Source organism: Zonotrichia albicollis, chromosome 8, assembly GCF_047830755.1.
Source record: "Zonotrichia albicollis isolate bZonAlb1 chromosome 8, bZonAlb1.hap1, whole genome shotgun sequence".
Classification (NCBI taxonomy): domain Eukaryota; kingdom Metazoa; phylum Chordata; class Aves; order Passeriformes; family Passerellidae; genus Zonotrichia; species Zonotrichia albicollis.
The window spans coordinates 20,806,564-20,827,683 of record NC_133826.1 but is presented as its reverse complement, the minus strand read 5'-3'; the positions used below and the strand labels follow the sequence as shown (position 1 = coordinate 20,827,683).

Genomic DNA, 21,120 nt, shown 5'->3' with positions numbered 1-21,120 from the left:
AAATACTTTCACTCGTGAACACACTTTGTCAGATTCTTAGCTGAAGTAAATCCATCTGGCTCCTGTAAATTCAATGAATTTATGTTAGTTCACACTGCCTGAAATGAAGCCTAATTTGTTTCCAGCTTTCATTCATATTATCCTAAGCTTGGTGGCTGTATTTTTAGGTAGCGACAGATAATCTTTTTATAATTTTCAGTGGCAGGTCCAAGGCCTTGAATAATCATGGGATGGAAACTGGGAATCAGTGGAGGATAAGAAGCCCAGATGTGATGTGCTTAGGGACAGGACTGCCGTCAAGGCAGGATCCCAGTATTCCACATTGTTTCCATGCACCTGTTTTGCTCTCATCTTTAACCTCAGAAATAGGAAGCTTTTCTTACCTACATGAAGGATGCTGACAAACGTCATGTCTCTACCAGAAAAGAAGCAAAACCTCTTGTGAAGATGAAGATCAAGGTCAAGAATGACAGTTCCTTCCAGTGCTACCAACTGGTCATTTAACACTAGTGATTGTTTTGGTAGGTTCCCAGACTACCAATGAAGAACTGAGAAAAAGTAGCTGATGTAAACTCTAAGTACATCAGTGTTACAAGTAGTTTTGCTTTTTCTTTCCCTCTCACTTGAGAATTTTTTTCTTTCTCACCAGAATTCTTTTGGTCTCACCTACTAAATTGCTGTACTTCACACAGCAATCAATGTCTTGACACAGAGAGGGCAGAGGGGGAAGCAGGTGTTGCAGAGGTACTACAGAGCCCAGGTGTTCTGAGTTGCCATGATGTATCTTCTGTTTTAATTGGTTTGCTCTAAATATAAAGAAAAACTAGGAGATGGTAGAAACTTGAATATCCTCAGCTCCCCATAGTGTTACATATCAGAGTAGCAAGGTGTATTGAGACAAGAACACATCTCTCTCCACCCACCAGCTGGAATAACACAGTCTGCTTGGCAGTACCCTGCCATTGTCTGTCTGATAGTGCAAAGAAGTTAGGGTGCACGTTATCTGAGATTTGACAACTACTCCTTGCCATCAGGATATTAAAAAAGAAAAGCTTTTGGTATTTAAAAGTTTTTGGTGCTGTCCAATGTCCTTCTTACCCATTCTTAGTTTGCCATCCATCATTTGGCAGTTATCATTATCAGCAAGTCAACAGACATGGAAAGACACCTGAAAACCGCCTTCTATCTTAATCACAACAATACCACCAGGCAGGATTTAACCACTGTATTGCAGCAGTTGTTAAAGCGCCTGTAGATCTAAGAATGTGGTACACAAATCTTGCATGAAAGGTGCAGCAATATATCACTGCAAAGTTTTATAGCTTACAATTTTAAAAGGAGAAGTTAAGAAATCCTTAGGAGTCATTTTTCCTTCTCTTTTCTCCTGATACAGATCTGAACACTGGATTTGAAACTCCCGGCATTGTGCTAATGTGCATCACCACTTTGAAGTTTATTGAGAAATCAATTTTTCTGGGTTTAGTTTAATTAATAAGTACCAGTCTTACATCTGCTCAGAAGCTCTCCCAAGAAAGCTGCTCTAAGACGCCAGTGATTACGCCAAGCTTCCTGTCTTTATTTGTAAGTAGTATTTCACAGCATCAGCTGCCAGCTGGTCTGAAATTCTTTTTCCCAGCACAACACTGAAAAGGAACAATTTGTTGTGTGGGAGGTCTAAAATTGTGGCCATTAAATTACCATCCAAGTGGACATGGTTTACAAATCCCATTCAAAAATGTCATTTAGCTGTCTGCAGTGGGAGAAATTTTATTCTTGCATGCAGCAATACCCGAAGTGAGCTGTTAGGAATTTGTATCCATGACTGATGCAGGACAGACCTGGCTGAAGCAGAAATATCTGTAGTAGCTTAGAAAAAGACTTAGGGCATAGCACCTATTGTATCACAGTAGGGAATATTTATTGTCAAGACAGCAGTGTTTCTGCTACATGAGAAACAAGCAAGGTTAATTTCATACTGATTTTGGTAACCTTTGGGGGACTATAACTGAGAAAAGCAGCATAAAGATATCCATGGTGCACACAGAATTCAACACCAGGGAAACCAGCTCTGTGAAGCCATACATCTGCTGCTCTTCTTAAAAGGTTTTAAAGCATTTCTGTTTAAGAGACCTCCCAAAAATACTCATTTAAAAGCTCAAATGTGTCCCCAGTAGTCACTGCTGTGGATGATACACAGGGAAGACTGGGGTATGGGCTGGAACTGGCTGCCTCCAAGGGAGAGAAAATACACCTTGTGCTGCTCTGAGCAGTGCTCCTGGAGGGGCAGGGGGTGTCCAGGGCTCACTGCTGTCCTTGCTGGTGGAACCTCTGCACCCCAGGCAGCTGCAGAGCTGGGAGGGCAGGATCCCTGCATGTAGGCACAGAAGGGGTGCAGAAACAGCCCACCCTCTCCACACTGGCTTTTGACACCAGGGATCACCTGAAAAAGTGAGACCTCTGATAGCTTAAATGCAATGAATAGCCAGGTCCTGCTCCTACTGCAGTCAGTAACAGGAAAGGTTTCCCTGTGGGTGCTGGTATCAGGATTCAGTGAGGAACCTTCTCCCCTGCTCATTCTCTGATAGGCATCTGTTGTGACCAGCTCTGCTTTAAATTCCCTCTGGTTATGCTTGTGTCTGTAGGTGAGGGGATTTTACAAATCAAAAAGTCCTGAGGAGATTTTCACCTCCTTTCCAAATAAACACAAAGACCAGGGAAAAATTTGTTTCCAAGACGATGAGTTGTATTAAGAAAAAAGCAAACTAGCCCTGCCAGAGGTGCTGCTTCAACCCCAGTGACAGGAGCCATGCAGGACGTGCATATGGAGCTGGAGCAAGGGGAAGGAGCCAGCAGAAAAGCTTCAGGCAGGTCATCAGGAGACCCACTTACTTCTCTTTGAAAAGAGCCAGGAAGAAGTCAGACTTTTATCCAAAGATAAAAGGTCTATTGAACATATCCCCTTTTTTTGCTACGTGTGTTGGCCACCTTTACTTTAGGTGAACCACCAATACACACAACCCACAATAAAGCATACAAAAAAGAAAGGCTAAGTTCTTTCCAGTTAAGTTTTGTTAATGGTTACATATGACCTAACAGTCCTTGAAAAGCCCAGGCTGTAAGTACTTTCAACAGAAAAAAATCAGATTTCCTTTTTTTTTTGTTGTTGCTGTTTTTGTTTATAGGAGGTGTGTTGGGGAAAGATTAAAAAAATATTGATAAAAGCACTTTTATTTTCAATATCACCATGAAATGTCTGGACACTGTTTGGACATTTAGAAAAACTGCTGGGGTAAGTGAAGGCATAAACAGAAATCTAATTCAGGCAATTGTCTTTTACACTTTTGAGAATCCAGACATGAAAACTTTTGGCACGAGATTTAGTGGCCTGTCCTCTTACTGGATATTTTAGAATGATAAATATCTAAAATATTTTTGAATTGTACAGACTAATGCTTGATTCTGAAAACCACCTTAACATTTTTCTTTTCAGGCTCATTTCTACCTTGACCTCATCTGCATAGAAGCCACTGCCTGATGTTCAGTGCTGTAACCACTCTGAAAGGCACCTTTTTACCCAGGTAAACTGAGTCCTGCTGTTCTGCTGGTTGTTGCTGATGTTACCTCCAGGTGCTGCTGAATCAGTCCTTGGTGCCCTCTGCAGCCCAGCCCTGGCAGCCACGGCTGGGTGCAGCATGAGTGCCAGGTGCTTACATGAGGGCATGTTAATTGATCTCTTTTTGAAAAACCACATCACTGAACTTCAGCTTTAAGGAGAATTATAAGGCAGCTCTGTTCTCTTCTGGACTGTATTCCAGGGTATTCATGATTAAACCAGCAAAGCCGAGAGTGCTTAATGACTTGTTCAGAGTAAGGGAAGTTGAGTAAAGATTTCAAATCTAGTTTTCTCTTGGTGTTTTCTTGTGTTTCATTAGGGTTGACTTTTAAAATGCTTAGGCCTCACACCTCCACCTAAAGTAACTGGGAATTGGTAGCTGCTTATTATCAAAGCTGACACTCCCAATCCACTTTAAAATACATTGAGCTTTTACAGTTCCTCTTTTTGCCTTTTTTTTTTCTTTTGGTTTTTCATCTTGATTGGAGTCATAACTTGAAAGAGAAATGTGTAAAAACAAAACAACATTTCTCAGTGTTTATCATGTTAGCCTCAATTTTTTTAACTTCTAAATTCCATACAATATAAGCTCCTTGTCACGGAATAATTCCCTCTGGAATGATTATGATACAAATTATTGGCCACTAGTGCCATTCCAAGTAATTGATTTTTTCAGCTCACTGACTGAACTGAAAAAAAAAAAGCTGAGGGGAAAAAGTCATTTGTGTCAAATGAAATATATAGTTTTACTTTCAGATTTTAAACTGCATTTTACAATATTTTGGACAATTTTAAAGAAAAAATATTTCCAAAGGAAAAATTGTACCACTTTTGAGTTTTTAGAAAAATTAGTCAAAAAGTATTTACTAAAGTGGGTTGAATTCTAAAGATACTTTCAGCCATCCTGGACAGAAATTTCTTCTGTGAATAATTTATACTTCAAAAATATGAATCCTTTCTCTTGCTGAAGAAAACTCAATGAAAAGCAAGCTGCTGAAGTATGCCAAAAGCAACTAGCATCCTACAGCTAACTTAAGATACTGAAAAAGAGATGCTGGGTCACCCTGTTTCTAGCCCTGCTGGTTATAACAACACAACAAACACAATGCTTTATGTTAGGAGTAACTTTAAACAGTTTAGGAAATAAAGTCCTAAGTGTATCTTTTTAATTTGGGAAAACAATTCTTTCATCTAATATACTTCAATTATTGATTTGTGTAGAGAAAGCTTGTTTTCTTTCTCAGAAATACCATATGATAGTACTTTTCAATTATAGACACTATTTATTGTTATCTTGAAGCCAATAAACTGGCTAGAACTGCAAATGTTTTATTATGTTGTATTAAAGTCAGAAGAATTATACAAAGATGGGAAAATACTTTTTAGTATTAGAATGCTTGAGATAGGTGATAAATGGTCCCATTTTCACTTGCTTTTTAGCAAAGAAAAATTTAAGGGGAATAATTTAAGTGCATAATCACAGAACTCTGTGAGTTGTCAGGGACCCACAAGGTGATCCCTAGATGGTCTCTGGGTGTGATTCCATTGGCTGACGTGGATTTCTCAGAGCTGGGTGTCCAGAGCCGGGCAGTCCTGGCCAGATGCAGCTGGAAAGGAGCTCTGAGACCTCAGACAGTGAAAGGCAGAGGGGACCTGGCTTCTGGCACTGGCCTTGGAGCAGTGGGTGATGTGTAGACATGAGCAGGTGACACGTGGACATGAATGAGTGACATGTGTGGACACAAGCAGATGACACGTGTGGACATGAGCAGGTGACACGTGTGGACATGAGTAGGTGATGTATGGACACAAGCAGGTGACATGTGCAGACATGAGCAGGTGACATGTGGACTTGAATGGGTGACACGTGCGGACACGAGCAGGTGACACGTGTGGACATGAGCAGGTGATATGTAACGTGTAGACACGAGCAGGTGATGTGTGGACACGAGCAGGTGACACGTGGACATGCATACAGGCCTGCCCATCCACCAATGCTGTTTTCACCCCAGTGCCAAAATAGCTCTGCCCTTGGGTTTGGTAGTTGTCCAAGCCACAAACTTATGTGACATGGGACAAGAGACTTCGTGTATGTCACTGTGAAAAGGGGTTGCTGACACTGCTTTGGGAAGCTGAAGTGACAAAGGGCTGGTAGTTTTAAAGCCTTGTATTTTAAAGTCTTAAAATTCTGACCTCATGTCAGATGAGAATAAAATAGGGATTGCTTTTGGCCTTCAAGTGCTCTGGAACATTTATTATTCATGTTTGTTTTTAACAAATACTGGGTAAATCAAAGAATGTTCACACAGACACTGCAGTGTCCACTGAGAGGCTGGGAACGTGTTTTTGTTGTCTGTGAAAACAGACATGCTGGGGGGTCAAATTTGATCCAGTGACTATAATATTCCATGTACCAGAAGAAATAAACAACTTCATTTATATTTTAAATGTTTCAAATCAATACTTCCCTTCATATTCTGTGACCCCCGCCAGGAAACTCTTATAACTGAAAATTTAAAGAATAGATTTTAACTTATGAATAATGTAAGGCTGTCACAGGGGAAAGCAACAGTGAAATACTGCTGACAGAAACAATCAGTACATGTTTATACTGAAGAACAAACCTTAGCAATTCCATCTTGCATAACACAGCTTTTAAAATCCTATACAAACTTTTCAGTTTTCCCTGAAATGTCAAGCAGTCTTCCTCAGCCTTAAACTCCACTGGAAAATACACAAGCTGTTTCTCAAAGACTGAGCTAATCTGGAAGTAAAATATATGCATATATAGAATAAATAGCTCTATGAAAAATAATAGAGAACTAATAGATGCAGGTAAAGAAAGAGCTTCGATTTGAAAAAAACCCCCAAAGTCCTTAATACAGGGAGGTCTAGCAGTATCCACTTCTCAAGTAGCAGGTTATTACCAGGAATAGATCTAGAAAGATAGGACAGGATCCATTTTGGGGCACAGACACTCAGATGGTGAACCAGAGCTTCCTTGCAGTAAAGCATTCTTCAGGGCATAAGTGTGCTGTTTGAGTCTTGTTTGCACACTGACAGAGAGTTGCCATCCACTGAAAATAAGAAGAGGTATTTGTCCTGATGAGTAGGAAGAGCCACAGTGCCCTGAGAGAACCCTTATAAAAATGCTTGTATGACACATAACGTTATTGTTAATGAATTTGGGCATAATTATCACAAACTCCCTGAATTATGCAAATAAAAAAATCAAGAAGAAAAACATAATGGCCACTTCATTAGAAAATATTTTTCTAAGTAACACTTCTGGGGATGAAGGAGTTATTGTTTGTCTGATGTGTTTATAGCTGTGTTCTCTCTCTCAGACAATGAGGGCTGCAGAGGGGAAGGAGGGAGGCAGCTCACTGGAATTTAGGATGGTGCCCACAGCAGTCATGCCCTCCTTTCCCACCACTGCTGTTCATTGTTGTTCCCCATCTATTCTCATGCCTGCTCAGCATTTTCTCCTGTTGACCTACACAAGCCAGGAGGGGGAAGCAGTATGCAGGACTCAGAAGTGTCCCCAAATCTTGTTAAAGCAGTTCTCTGCTTGCAAACTGGGCAAAAAACATCAGGAGAGAAAAAGGGCAGCACTTGTAGATTTTCTGGTATACACAGATTTATCATGATAAATAGCAGATTGACTGAGCCAAATGACTTAGTGGCCATATAATCATATCACAAAGGGGACAAGCTTCTGGCATCTGTTCTTCTAACAGAAGTTGAATGTAGCTTGTTTTTTTTTTTTTTTTTGAGAATCCAATATTTCTATTACTGTTCTTTTTTTTCTCCCTTATGCAAATCACTCCTGTATTTTGTCTCAGTTTTACCCCTTCATAATATTCTCAGGGTTTTCAGATGCTGACCTACTTGTGAAGGTAAAGAACTCTATAAAATAAGAAAAAAAGTGTTAGTCTGTAACAGGTTTCTCTTGAAAGGCAAGCATTGCAGAATGGGAACTCTGAGAACACCTCTTACAAAACAGCTGCCCCCTCTCAGTCTTACCAGCCCCTGCTCCCATGGCTGCAGGGCAGGACAAGTGCCCTGCTCTCCCCTACACCTCTGGGCAATTATTTATCTTTTCGTGCTTGACTAATGTAGTTATAGCAGCTGTTTCTGTGGGTTTTCTTTTTTAAATGTGCTAAGTTTATGATGATATAAAAAGTACACATTTTATGTGTTAGGAATTAGGGGGAAGCTGCTGCATGCAGGACATCAAGAGTGGACTTTACGGTGTATTAACTGTGTTTGCATTGCAGCAGTATTTACACAACTGTATAAAAGATATCTCTCCTGTTTGGGAGAGAGATACTCTCTCCACTCAGCCCATTTTAAATTGCTGAATCTTTTTCAGCGACAGTAAGCTCTTTTTTTTTGTGGTCTAATATGTGCAAGAGATTTTTCAAAAGCCCTGGTATAATAAAACACAGTCAAAATTTCCAAAATCTCCAATTTTTTCCAAGAGTCAGCACTCAACCACTGTTACATAATTTAATTTTAAATGCCAAATGTCTCTAAAAATCTGTGAGTGATGCATCAAGTGATGTTCTTTGGATGAAGCCTTTAGAGCATATGTATCTCCTCTCCACAATTCATGAGCAGGCTGAATGTCAGCCACACACTTGTGCATTTGTTAGTCAAAGCACGGGTATGACTGTGCAGGGAGGAGAGCAGGGAACATTAAAGGTAATCCTTTGGACTCAGAGCCCTTTGTCATGCCCGTGGTATCGCTGTCTCGCATCTCTCCTATTTAAAGCATCTATATTTTATGAAGCACTAACAGACAAACAAACAAACCAACTTATAGACCACAAAGTCAGCATTAGTCTCCAAAAGCAGCCATTGGAAACATGAGGTATTGCAGGATCTGCTCTCTCAATACAGTGATTCAGTATCTTTAAAACCCTAAAGCTCCAATATGTATTTTAAGGCATCAAGTCTGAAGCATGAGATATTTGTACATGGCAGAATGGAGGCTGTTGCTGTCATCGACCTGGAAGGATTACTGTTGGAAACAATCACCACACTGAGGTTACTCCTGCAGTGTCTAACTGACCTACCTGATGAGAAGGTACAATGATGCAAACTGCTTTGGGTGTGTAAGGGTTCTACATTATCGAAACTTTCTTTCAAGACATGTATACTAGAGGGGAAATGAAATATTATTTTTCATTTTAATTTTAATTTCATCCAACTCTTTCTCCACTCCCCCTTCACCACTCAGGAAAAAGAGAATGAAGCCCCTTAGTCATACCTGCCCCAACCCCCCTCCCGTCCAGCTTCTGGATTAGGTTGAACATTTTCAGTAGCAGAATATTATTGCAGATGATTTGATCTTTTGCTCATTACTAACTGTAACCCACCATACTCAAACCACAGCTTCCCATCTTTTAATTCTCCTCCTGTGTTGCAGAGGGGAAGGAGCTGCCCTTGCTGGCAGACTGCAATTCCTAGGGGACACAAGTGATTAAAAATGTAACTGGCTCCTTGCTGTTTTGCTGTCCTGCTGGAAGAATTATTTCAGGGGCATTCAAAGGAAGGAAGGCATGGTTCCATAAACACAGGATCCTTAATGAAGCTTGTTAAATGATAAGCAATTTTCTGCATTGATGAAATAGAATAGCTTGACTTTTTTATTGCAAAGGGAGCTGTTCCTCCTGAACGTTTCCATTCCGTCTCTGAGGCACTCGGGCAGCGACTCCCCATGAGCTACAACTGAAGGAGTGATGATCACATCACGGAAAAGAGACTCAGAGACAGTGAGAAATGAGCAGCTGGAGGTATGTGGGGTGTGGGACAGGGGAAGGAGGATTCCCCAAGTGGGTCACTGGCAAAGCAGATGCCTTATACTGCACCTCTGTCCCCAGGCCCAAATGCCATTGCTGCTCCCTGTTCTTGCTGGCTCCACTCCCCCAAGGGAACAGCAGGTTGTGGGACCTGCTGTGCTCTAAATGCGGGCCAGAAATGATAATTTGTTTTAAAAAACAAAACAACTTTTCCAAGTCAATTCATTGTTGTGCTTACATGGCAGAATCAACAGCTCTAGTTCTAAGAGAAGAAACAGCCCACAGTTCAATAAATATGAGAGAAATCTAAGGCCAAAGAAAAAGATCAGCTACTGAGGGAATGAATTTCATGTTTCCTCTCCTGCACAAATGGCTACCAGAGTTTCCTGGACTCCAGTGCATGTTCATGTGCTTGGTTGGATTAGCTTTTCTGAACAGGCCTAAACCAAAGCACTATAGAAACATTACCAAATCAAAGAAGTTAAATTACTGTGGTTATGACAATTTCAGTAAACACCATCCCAACACCTAAAGATCTTTAATGCACAAGAGAGTTCAAGGGAAAAATAAGTAAAATCTGTTTTATCACCTATAAAAGTCAGAAACAATAAACTATCCTGCAACCATTCTGTATCTGGTAACTTGCATTAAAATATATATAAAGTATACTGGGAACTGAAGCAATGCTTCAGTTCAATAAAACGAATATAATTAAAGAGAAAGAATCCTGTTTTTCCTCTGCTTGCAATTTCAAATGAGAGCTTCTTAAAACTTGTGACCATTGCTGGAATCCAATTCAGAACCTCAGCTTATCAAATTCCCTGCTCTGGCACCATGCCTTTGAGGTATTATGAAGCGCTCCTCATCAAAGCATCCCTGTCTATAAATGCTCCCAATTACTTTAAAGAGCAGACACCCCATTTTGAAACTGGCAAGTGTTCCCTGTGAATCAAAATGGAGTCACCAAACGTGCAGCCTTCAGCTCGTGCTTCTTTTCTTGAAAGGTAACAAAGGAAAACGTGTTAGCACAAAAAGTCTCCTTGTAACATTTTAAACTTGAAAAGCTTTGCAGGACAGCACACCTACACAATGCCACCGCTTTTTGGGACACTATAGACCACACATCCTATCCTGTAATTCATTCTGGGATAGGGAAACTGCCAGGCTAATGAGCTCTCCTGCAGCCTCTTCCCCTGCAGGTGCTTCCCTGGAAGCACAATCTTAAATCAGACACAGCAATGCCAGATGTAACCTCCTGAACAAACTCCATCCTCACTCCCACTGTGGTCTGAGCAAGCCACGGCAGCACGAACGTCTGACTTTGATGAAAGCACAAACTTCTTTTCCATTCAGACAGTGGAAGCCAAATTAATTCCTCAGCTTCTTTAATGCTGAGAGCCACATCTCAGGAATTCAATACAAGAACATATTAATCTCTCTGATAGGTGATAGTGCAATATATTACTGATGGGGGAGCCAGCACGTCAGCACTGTGATAGTGACCCTGACCAGCAGATGACTGAATGGGTAAGGAGTGAAGGAGCTGCTTTGGCTTGAAGGCACAGCTCAACTTTGGCAGGCAGTCCTTCACTCTTGCCCCACTGCTAATTTTCCAACGCATTACTTTGTGGCATGGGTATCCAGGAAACCTCATTATGAAGGTATGTGACAGCCCCTGATAATACATGTCTGTGGCAAAATAATTGATCCCTCTTTGCAGTGGTGATCTTTAATGCTCACGGGGCTTGGGAGGCTATTAGATGGCAGGCACCCTTTGATGGTCTCCAGCATAATACGTTACCAGACAGCAATGTGCCACCTATCTATCACTTGCAAAATAATGTCATCCCTCAAAAAGGGCCTGGCAGTTGGGGTTAGCAGAGGAAGGGGGCTTAATTATATTTGTGGATGAAAAGGTGTCCTGAGAAAAGTGTGCAGCCTGATTATTTATTGGCTGTTCAAAAGCACTCAGCACAATATAAGGAAAACATCAGGCTCTCCAATACAGTAGTTCACATTGCTGTTACAGACTCTAGCCTTGAAATCAAGTTCAAGCTGAAGAACAAAATTACCTCTTACAATATGTGGTTTACTTCTGAAAATGAAAAGGGTAAGAGACGTATTAGCAGTGTTGGCATTAGTGGAGGCAGCTGTTTTTAGATATTTGGTATTTCAGGGATGTGAGTTTAGCATCATTACTAGAAGTACAGCTTACTATATTCCTCTGCTAACTTTCCAACAGTGAGCAGATGGTTACCCTATTACCAACCATTTGCATTTAACATATTGTAATGATTTATATACCACATGCCACCAAGCAAAGTAAAAACAGTTGATGGTAACTAATTAGTTGAGCGTGAAGATGTATATCTCAATGTATAGATCGTTATTGTGATAAAATTTAATCTTCTTGGTTGTTATTAGGTTTAATGTGTGGTGCAACAGAAATATTGGTGGCAGTTAAATGTGAACCTTCATGTCACTTTACCATTGAGACAGTATTGGTATCATTAATATTTCCACCAGCACTCCCCTACATGCCATTTTATGAATGATGGTGACAGAGGGTAGATTATAATAATCCATTATTCTTCTCTACCAATCCTTCTTAAGTGTATTTCAAGGTATTTTATAAATCCTAATGTATCAGATAATTGGCTCGCATTACAGGACAACGCACATCTGGAGAGGGTGGAAGTGGGAATGCTGCTTAGCAGAGAGGAAGTACGCTCAGAGCTACCATAAACACAGAAATGGATTTAAGAGAGAGAATGAAAAGAATCACAAGGTCTTCAAGGGAGTTTGCAAGGAACAAGCTGACAACGACTGACATTGACATGAACATCAAAGTCAGAAGATAGACTCAAGGGTTCAGAGGAAGAACATAATTTTAGAAACCTGCCCTCCACAACTAGAACATGGGCAGGTCTATATGCCATATATGGCACTATCCATGGTATGTCCCAAGGCCTGATCAGATGTAACCTACAGTATGAAGCTATGGATTATAAGCCTTATCCTGAAATGGTTTTTGTTCACTTCTTGGCTTATTTCAAAATGGTAGCCACCACTCCAGATATGTCAAAATAATTCACAGTGAAGTACAGCTGGGTTACTCCAGAGTATAGCAGCATTTCCAGCATAAAAGTCTGGATGAACTGTTATGTGAATAACCAATACTGGTGACAGACTGACTCTAAGGCTCCAAGGACTCAGTATGCTGCAAAAATTACAGGTGGTCTCATTTGGGAGTTGCAGTATGTCAAGAGGTTCAGCAGTTCCTGCTCCCTCCTAATGTCATTAAGAAACCTCTTGCTACTCAGCATCCTTTCATTTCTACCATATCCCACAAATTTCCAGGGACACAGCCTGTTCTCCTGCAAAGGGCTGCAGCCAGCATTCTGCTTTCCTGAATGCGTCAGCAGCCAGACTTTCTCTTGGGAATTCGACCTGCAGTGTAACTCTTCGGCTCCTTTTCCCTGACACTATTGCTGCCTGCTAAAATTGCAGCATTGCCATTTGTTTCTGGAACTCTTTCTTTACTTTTCCATGAACTAGATGATAATCTAGTTGAAAACTTCCCCTGTAGCTCAGCCCAGTTAACGATATGCTTCACCTGTGTTTTACTGAGGATTTTTCACCAGAGCCTGCTGTGATCAAATAGGGACTGTGATGATTCCCTTTGAGCACAGGTCACTCGTACTGCTGAGGCACAAAAATCCCTGAGGCGGACTCCTGAGGGAATGGCAGGAAGGGTCCTGCAGACCCCACATAATGATACCATTAGACCTTGACCTTTACTAATTCACTTTCTATTTCTGAATAGGTGTGACTGTATCACTGGACTTGACAGAACTGGCTGCTTTACATCAGCTCTATCATATGGATAAGAGCACACTGACATGTGTGAGTTTTTTTCTCATTTTTTTAAACAGAAGCTGGGATAGCCTTCTGACTTCTGTCCTCCCTCCCTCATTCCCCCCCCTTTTGCTCCTTCTGTCCTCCCTTCCTTTTCATCACCTGTTTTCCCTCATTCCTCCTACATGCATTTGAAGCTCAGTGAGTTAATAAGAGTAACTTCACTCAAATAACTCCTGACTTACAGGATGGCATCTGAAACGAGTATCAAGACTGGTCTCTTGTTTCAATACTTAACTTCTAACATACAGGGAGTGATACAGAGCATATCATGGCACCATTCTAAAGGGAAATGGGAGGAAAGGCAGTGGGGTAACTCTCTTAATTTCAGATATTTCCCTAGATCACAGGTGAATGATGTGTTATTTATTACAGCTACAAAAAAAACCCCAGAACAAAACAAAAGAGAGAGAAGGATCACCTGTCAAGAGAAAGGACGTGGATATTTTGGGTTCAGCTACTACTTTCTGAGGCACTTCACACACTGAGAAGTGTCGAGGAAGAATCAGCATCTAAGCAGATGCAGTCAGGTACTGACATGAACAAAACTAATGGCAGGCAATATCACAGCACTGGTACCCATGGAAAGGATCAGAATGCAAACTTAAAAAAACCCCAAACCCACGCCTCAAAAATGGTAGCTCCTATTACTTGTGATATAGTTGGAAATTTTTAAACTTTTAATGTGATAATATGTTGTACCACTCCAGCTTTAACTTCAACCAGAAGGACATCCCTGTGCCAGGAATCAGTTGTATATGTGATACAGGAGATCCTTAAGCTTATTTCAGTGTTTGCATTAAATTGCACTCTTTTCAAATGAAAAGCTTAAAAGGAAAGAAAGTTTCTGCAAGCTATTGGAATCACTGAATTTATTCAGAAGGCTCTTTGGATTGCTTCTCAGCATACAAAGCAATACAGAAAGAAAAATCCTCATTTCTTTCATCAGTATTTTTATCTCTATTCCTTTAATATTCAATGGCAAAATGAATTATACTACAAAAGGTTTGGTGCCTCTCCTCAATAACCCTGATCCTGCATGATACTGAGCTTCCTTGAAAGACAGCTGGGGGACATCAGTAGGGAAATACTTGATGTCTTGCAAAAAAGAAAAGATGACCAGATGCTAATGAGCTAAGTGATAAGTGAAACCTGGGGATTTAAACCCACTGATTAATTTCAAAAGCATATAGCAGAATGAGGGTCCTAGACAGCATTCAGACTCCACTGCTCTGCTCCCCTTCCAGCCACTGTGACTGAGGCCACACTGAGCTGATGGCCAGGACTTCTGCCATCAGGATGCAGGGGAGAAATCAGTATTATCCAAACACAGGCACCAGTAAAACCCGCCCAGGACACCTGTACTGAGTAAACCCCTGGAGATGGTTCATGTGTGAATAAACACCACGACCATTTATTTCAGCTCCTGATGACCCTAGATTTGCTTACAGAAAATGAAGGACCATTCTCCTTAGTGACATACTACAGTAGATATATTAAAAATGCAAAAATTGCACTTGGGACTTACAGATCAATTGACATGCTCTTAAATACATGCTTCTTTTTCTTTCCTGTTCTCTAATGAGTTTATAATTTAATCAGAGAAACTGCTAGATTCCCTCCAAATACTAGTGAAAATCTCAAAGGAGAAAAGCTGCTTATGCAAGTGTTCCTGTAAAACAAAGAGTATTCAAGTATGGTAAATAACTACCAGAGTCAAGAATGGTATCCAGTTTTTTGTCTCCTTAAAAGCTTGAAGCCTACATATCTTAATATTCTGAGCTGAACATCAATTAAAACATTTTCTATTATAAATAAGACTACAGCATTTCTATAGATTATAACTTCCCTCGGGCAAAGCTCTGCTTTTGAGGTAAATTACAGAGGGACATTATCATATAGTGTTGCCAAGTATATGACAGAGTAACATAGACATTTACTCCAATTAATCCATCCACAGACTGCACCTGCAGAATAAGGCAGAGGATGGCACCCAGCAGAGCCCAGCCTGCCTGGTGGAACCGTGTGCCTGAAGCTGCAGGGTGAGCTCCCACTCAGGGCAAGGCCCTCACCCACCCCAATCCACCACAGCCTCAGGAGCAGTTCAGCCTCACAGCCGGCAGGAGCAGCGGGCTGAGCAGGGAGACAAAAAAGCCCCAACCCCCTCAACAGCAAATATATTTTCCTTCAGATTAATTTATTCAGATGCTGAGATGGATTTGAATTTCGAATAGATAAAGTGAGAGCAAGGAAGTGCTAAAACTGAGGTTACTTTACATTTGTGTATTGTGAGTTAGAGGTTTCTATTGCAGCTGGGGCTGCAACCGCAGCTGAGACGCGGTCAGAAAACCCTGGGGCTTAAATACAGAAGCTTCAAGGCGAGAAGAGTATAAAAATAAATTCCAGAGGGCTTAATAGCATTGTGCAGAGACTGGATATTCTGGTGTCACAAAGAAACTGGTGGCTCTTAGATCAAAACCTAATCATTCAAAAGCAATAAGAGCCTTTGTTTTACCCAGCCAGTCATTCTGTTACCCACTGGGACGACAGATTTTACAAGCATCCTGAATTACAGTTAATTTACAGTGTATAAATGTACATGTCACTGACAATATAGAAGTTAGAGCAAAACTACTTTAAAATTAACATGGTTAAACCTTCAGCAGTCTCATCCAAAATCTGCTAGGAACCTTGAGCTTGACTTCAAAGGAATTATTATCAGCATTTTAGTGAACTTCAACAAAAATAGGTTTAAAACTGGGAGCTGTACCTCACTGCTTATTACCAGGACTGTCCTTCCCATGGAATTGAACACAGGTAGAGCCTGCAGACGGGTCAGGCCACCTCTGCAGGCAGCACAGTGAAAGAAACCTTCCTGAGGCTGCGGCACAGGGCACCCTCTGATCCTCTGCAGCAAGGCCAGATGAGGGGAAAATGTCTGCTCTTTCTTAGCTTCCCATCTCAGAAGACTTTATTTATGCATTAGTTGACCTTTCTAGCTGTTAGGACCATCTTGCTTCAGCAGTTAATTAACACAAGTGCCATAATTTAATACAGTTAATGCTACTTTATGCCCTTTAATGTACCTTCCATTAGTGATATTATTGTAGTATTACCCTGTAAATTAAAATAAGATCAAGAATAAGAGAGGCTCTCTTTAATTAAGGTACTGGCACACTGCATCGTCCATTATTCACTAGAAAAAATCACCCTGATTTAGTGAAGCAGACCATCAGTAAGTCAGAATTAGTTCATGTGGATTATTAGGTTTCTTGAATAATGGGAGCACAATGGGGCTGAAATTGCTAACAGCCACGTTTCCTTTTTTTCATCACCTTAATAAATACACAATGGAAGTGGTAAATTGAAGAAGAATAAACAGGTGGTAATAGAGGAGAAAAGGCATTCATTGAGAGGTTTTCATCTCTAATGCAACATACATCAGGCTTATTTCACACCAAAATGCAAAGTAATGACAAAACAAACCTATATTAAGTGGGCAAATCTCCTGCCTATAATTCATTGTGAAGTATTAACCACCACATAGTCCTGTATATTAAACATAGTGGCTTTAAGATAGATGCTTTTCACTGTCATTGATGCTTAAAACACAGTGTGAAACAAATTACATTTTATGCTGCCTTTAGAAATATGCTATTATGAGCTTTGGTGATTTTAACTGTATTTGACCTACAGGTTATGTTTTTCAGAAAAAGGAATAGCTTTAAAGTGGCTGCCAGCATCTTTCATCCACTACATGTCAAGCTCCTTGGTAACCTCCTGTCTTCATGGAATAATCTAGTCTAGTTTTACCAAATTTATATAAATAGCTGGGTCTCAAAGCCCAGAATATGAATCTTGGTAGCAAAACAAAATAATTTTGTAACAATTTCCAGTATACATTCTCAACTAAGGAGCAAGAGCTGGAAAGCTCAGCTGAACTGGAAACTGTGGCACAACTACCCTGGTAACCTTTGCTTCCCTCCTCTGGTTCCCATGCTCAGGCCATGCCAGGGAACATGCTGGGATTGTTGATTGGGAGACTCTGGTGGGGAGAGGCCATAAAGTTTCTGGAAGAGACAAAAAATACCTAAAACTAGGTAACAGTGGGCTCATTGCAAGTTACAACGGGTGCAACTGAACAACCAGGGGCTGTGTACTGTAGCCCCACAGCTGCTCAGCAGCAAGCAAGCCATAAAGCCTTTAACAAGGAAGGCTCACTAGTTATTGAAGGAAATGGCACCAAATCCCAAAAGAGCTGTTCTTCTCATTAGCAGAAAAGTGATAAGAATTCACATGAATCTAATCTACTGAGGTACTATTACACATCAGATACTTCTTTTAAAGTACATGTCCAATTACTGCAGCATTTAGACAACAAGCATCAGCATCAGATAAGTTCTCTGTACAGTCATGCTTCATTTCTACAGATAATTTTTCACAAGATTGGTGAGCCCCAGATGTGCTCAGAAGGTTTCTGTTTCTAATTTGCATGCAATGCACTTTTTTTTAATCCTTCAGATGCTTTCTTTGATAAAGTAATGATAATCTAATTGAAGTCAGACTAAGCTCCTAATGGGTTTTCAGACAGGGAACAGGCTTTCCTTAAAGCCTAAGGACCTACAAATCCTGAGCTTTGATATGATGCCTCTGATGATGTAGAGCTAACCTATGTGGAGGGAGCCCAGAAGAGAAAATATACACATTAAATAGGTGCTATTTTTCTGTATTGAGGCTAATTTTACCAAACTATTTCAAACAGTATCTTAAGCTGTTCATGATCCACTTAGCCCTCCCAAGAGACTTCAGAAAAATAATTTACAATGTAACTAATGAGCATTGCAAGAAGAATTCTTAAAACAGCAACATTTATTTTAGGTTTTCAAATGTTAGACTAGTAATTTTGTACGTGCGGATATATAGTTGATGTGGACACAGAAGACTGTAACTGCATGTTAAATCTTCAGTCCTAAGAAATGTATTTTGATGATTTTGATTTTCACTACAGGAGTAATAGAAAAACAGTCAGCACTGTTTTATATAATCACTATTTTTTTCACTCAGTTCTGAGTCTGCAAAGAAAGTCCCTGACCTTCCAAGATAGATTAGCTTTTCTGTTTGTTTTGATACTTAGATTCTCTTGAAGAAAAAAGTTTTTTAAAAAGGAAGTCTTAAACCCCTTATAGGAGAAACAGAGAAGGAACAAAAGGTATATCAGACTGGCAAGTGAATTGCTAATAGAGGTGATCCCACTTATTTCCTCTGAACAACTTGGCATCTGAGACCCATACAAAGGGATCATTCTCCTGCTTGAGGGCATCAGTCAATTGCTAGTTTGAGCTGGGAACAAAATTTCTGATAGGAATGTCACTGCAGTTATTATTTTTGGAACTACAGCACTTGATACCAGCCACCACTTGCCCTAGAGGTAACCATTTGTCTTGAACCCAGCTGAATAATCATCTTTGTTATATTCAAATCAGCCTATCTAAAACACTGTTGGGTTTTTTCCATTTTAATTCAGCTTCTCTGCATTTCAGAGCTAATTAAAGTAGAAGGAATGGGCGCTAATCTCTGCTGCTTTCCTTGTCCACAGCCAGACCTAGTGGGAGGGGTTTGGGCAAGGGTTGCTGTATCGACCACAGCTCACATTAGAGACCTGGAAAGGTCAAATGATAAAACAGAATCTCTGTTTTTAGTTAACTGCCATTGGATCAGACTCCAACTACATAAGAGAAGAAAGTGTTTGACTGCTAGGGTGACTTCCTGAGTCAAGACCTTAACCGTCCTGCCTGTGAGACCCAGGGCTCCAGATCCAAGGTGAGTGCCAGCAAACACCCAGAACTTGTGCCACTGAGTCAGAAACTTCTGGTATGACAGCAGTGGCCTTCAGTTGAGCCAGATTTCCAGTGAACACTGGCAGAAAATATCATCTTCTTTGGGGAAATAAATAGTTTTGAATACCTTTTCAAATCAAACACATATGCCTGTTTCTAAAGTTATATATTCTCTTACCTTCCGTATACCCTTATGTCTGAAATTGCATAAAAGTAGCGCGCCAGGTGTTGCTCATCAACATATATTTCACCAGTTGCTGGCCTAAGCAGTCTTATCCTCAGATCTGTGATGGTAAAGAAATCTCTTAACTTCTTGGTGGTATCAAGCTGGCCATAAAGAGAAGCCATGTTATGAAGCCGAGGTCCAGCAAAAAAAGCAAATCTATCTTTGATTTCAAAGTGGATTATTTTGCTATTTGTCATGTACCCAGTAGAGTATTCCTCTGTGCAAATGATTTCTAGGACTGTGTGCTGTGATAAATCCCTCACTGATTTTGGATCCATGTGAAAAGCATCTAAGCAGTCTGTGGCATAGTACTGGTAGGGCTGCCACGTTCGTCCATAGTCGAGTGACTTCTCCAGGATCATTTGGTCTGGACGGCCAGATTCAAAGGTGATGACTATGTTATCTGTAAGCTCAATGGTTTTGTTCCAGGAGAGGGTAATATTAACATGAAGAGGCTTTGGATAGTCCTTCCAAGTTGTGGACTGCCAAAACGTGGAGGGATGTCTTCCTTCCAGATCGAACATCAGTTCTGGAGGATGAGCCAGTTCTTGGGTACTTGCATCACATTCATTATTGCACATGTAGGGATTCCCCTGGAAAAGAGCAAAGCAGTGTTACAAGGGGCACCACAGAGGTGAGTGTGACACACAAGATGTTTCTTGACTGAGGACCGCTTTTTCCAAGAGGAAAGTCAAGAAAGAAAAAACAAATGCCTGCAAGTAATAACTTTATCTTAATGAGATTAATCCTGGCTGTTTTACCTGTTGAAGTACAAACACAACATAGACAGCACCCTTGTGTCTGTACTGTAGACATTTTTCTTAATATATGTTAAGAAAGGAACAAATTATTTTATCCTGAACAACTTGGACCAGAGATTGAGTCACAAAAGACTAAGAATGGTATGCAAGTCTCTAATAGCTCAGTAACTCCAACTCTTGTTAGAAAGATTCAGCAGCCAAAGAGGATATCTTTTTGAAACAAGCATGTTCCTCAGAGCTATGCCCAAAAAAGTACTAATTTTTAGGGCAAGTGTATTTTGTTAGCAGTGCAGCCTGTGTGTATTCAGTATGAGCCAGTATTCAGTACACTTTCAAGTTTCCTTTCACCCAGGTGGGAAATTTATCATGCTTAACCAGCTCAACACTGCCCTGCCTTAAAACATTTGCACTTGCAACCAAAAGCCATTAGAAAAACAGTGCTCTGTCAGCTCTGGGACTTGATTCAGGTATCTGCCATCTTATTACAGGGTACCAAAGTACTTCAGAAAAGACTTTTCATGAGGCACCAGGTTCAATTTATCAGGACAAGATAATCCAGCACTTGATTAGGTGGGAGATGTCAGTGGCTCCAGCTGGAACACTGCCAAGGTGGCAGGAGCTCTGAACTGAGGGTTGAGTTAAAAACAGCAACAAAAAAAGCTTGCCAATAGTGCACAGTTTTTTACTGCTGCTTGTCCTCTGGAGCAAGGTGAAAGTGAATTATTCTCTTTCTGGCCTTTTGATGCATTAACTTTCACACTACAATCTTCTGCTTCTTCACAAAGGCTATTTTGTCTGCAGATTGGGGATATCTTGCGGCAGTTGCCAAGATATCAGACCCTGTAGGCTGCACTGAATCACGTATATCTAATTTCAGCTTTCAACAGTACGTTAGTATTTTGCTACTTGTTCATTCTGTGTTTGTTCCAGAAAGCAACTGCTCCTCTCTCTGTCCTTC

The 21,120-nt window shown here is 40.6% G+C and overlaps 1 protein-coding gene and 1 long non-coding RNA gene across 14 annotated transcripts in view; one reads left to right on the top strand and one right to left on the bottom strand.

The window, feature by feature from the left end:
* The window catches only part of NTNG1 (netrin G1), a 147,457-nt gene that overhangs the window by 66,051 nt on the left and 60,286 nt on the right, over positions 1 to 21,120 (bottom strand). For all 13 annotated transcript variants that reach the window (XM_014267071.3, XM_014267074.3, XM_014267075.3 and 10 more), the window contains one exon: positions 19,354 to 19,994. In XM_014267071.3, the coding sequence (XP_014122546.1) occupies positions 19,354 to 19,994 (641 nt within the window). The remainder of the gene's footprint in view (positions 1 to 19,353; positions 19,995 to 21,120) is intronic.
* On the top strand, positions 1,397 to 19,536 carry LOC113459285 (uncharacterized). Its single transcript, XR_003380395.2, has 6 exons — positions 1,397 to 1,581; positions 3,491 to 3,578; positions 8,565 to 8,705; positions 9,279 to 9,414; positions 13,247 to 13,326; positions 19,038 to 19,536. It is a non-coding gene; the product is annotated as an uncharacterized LOC113459285 (long non-coding RNA).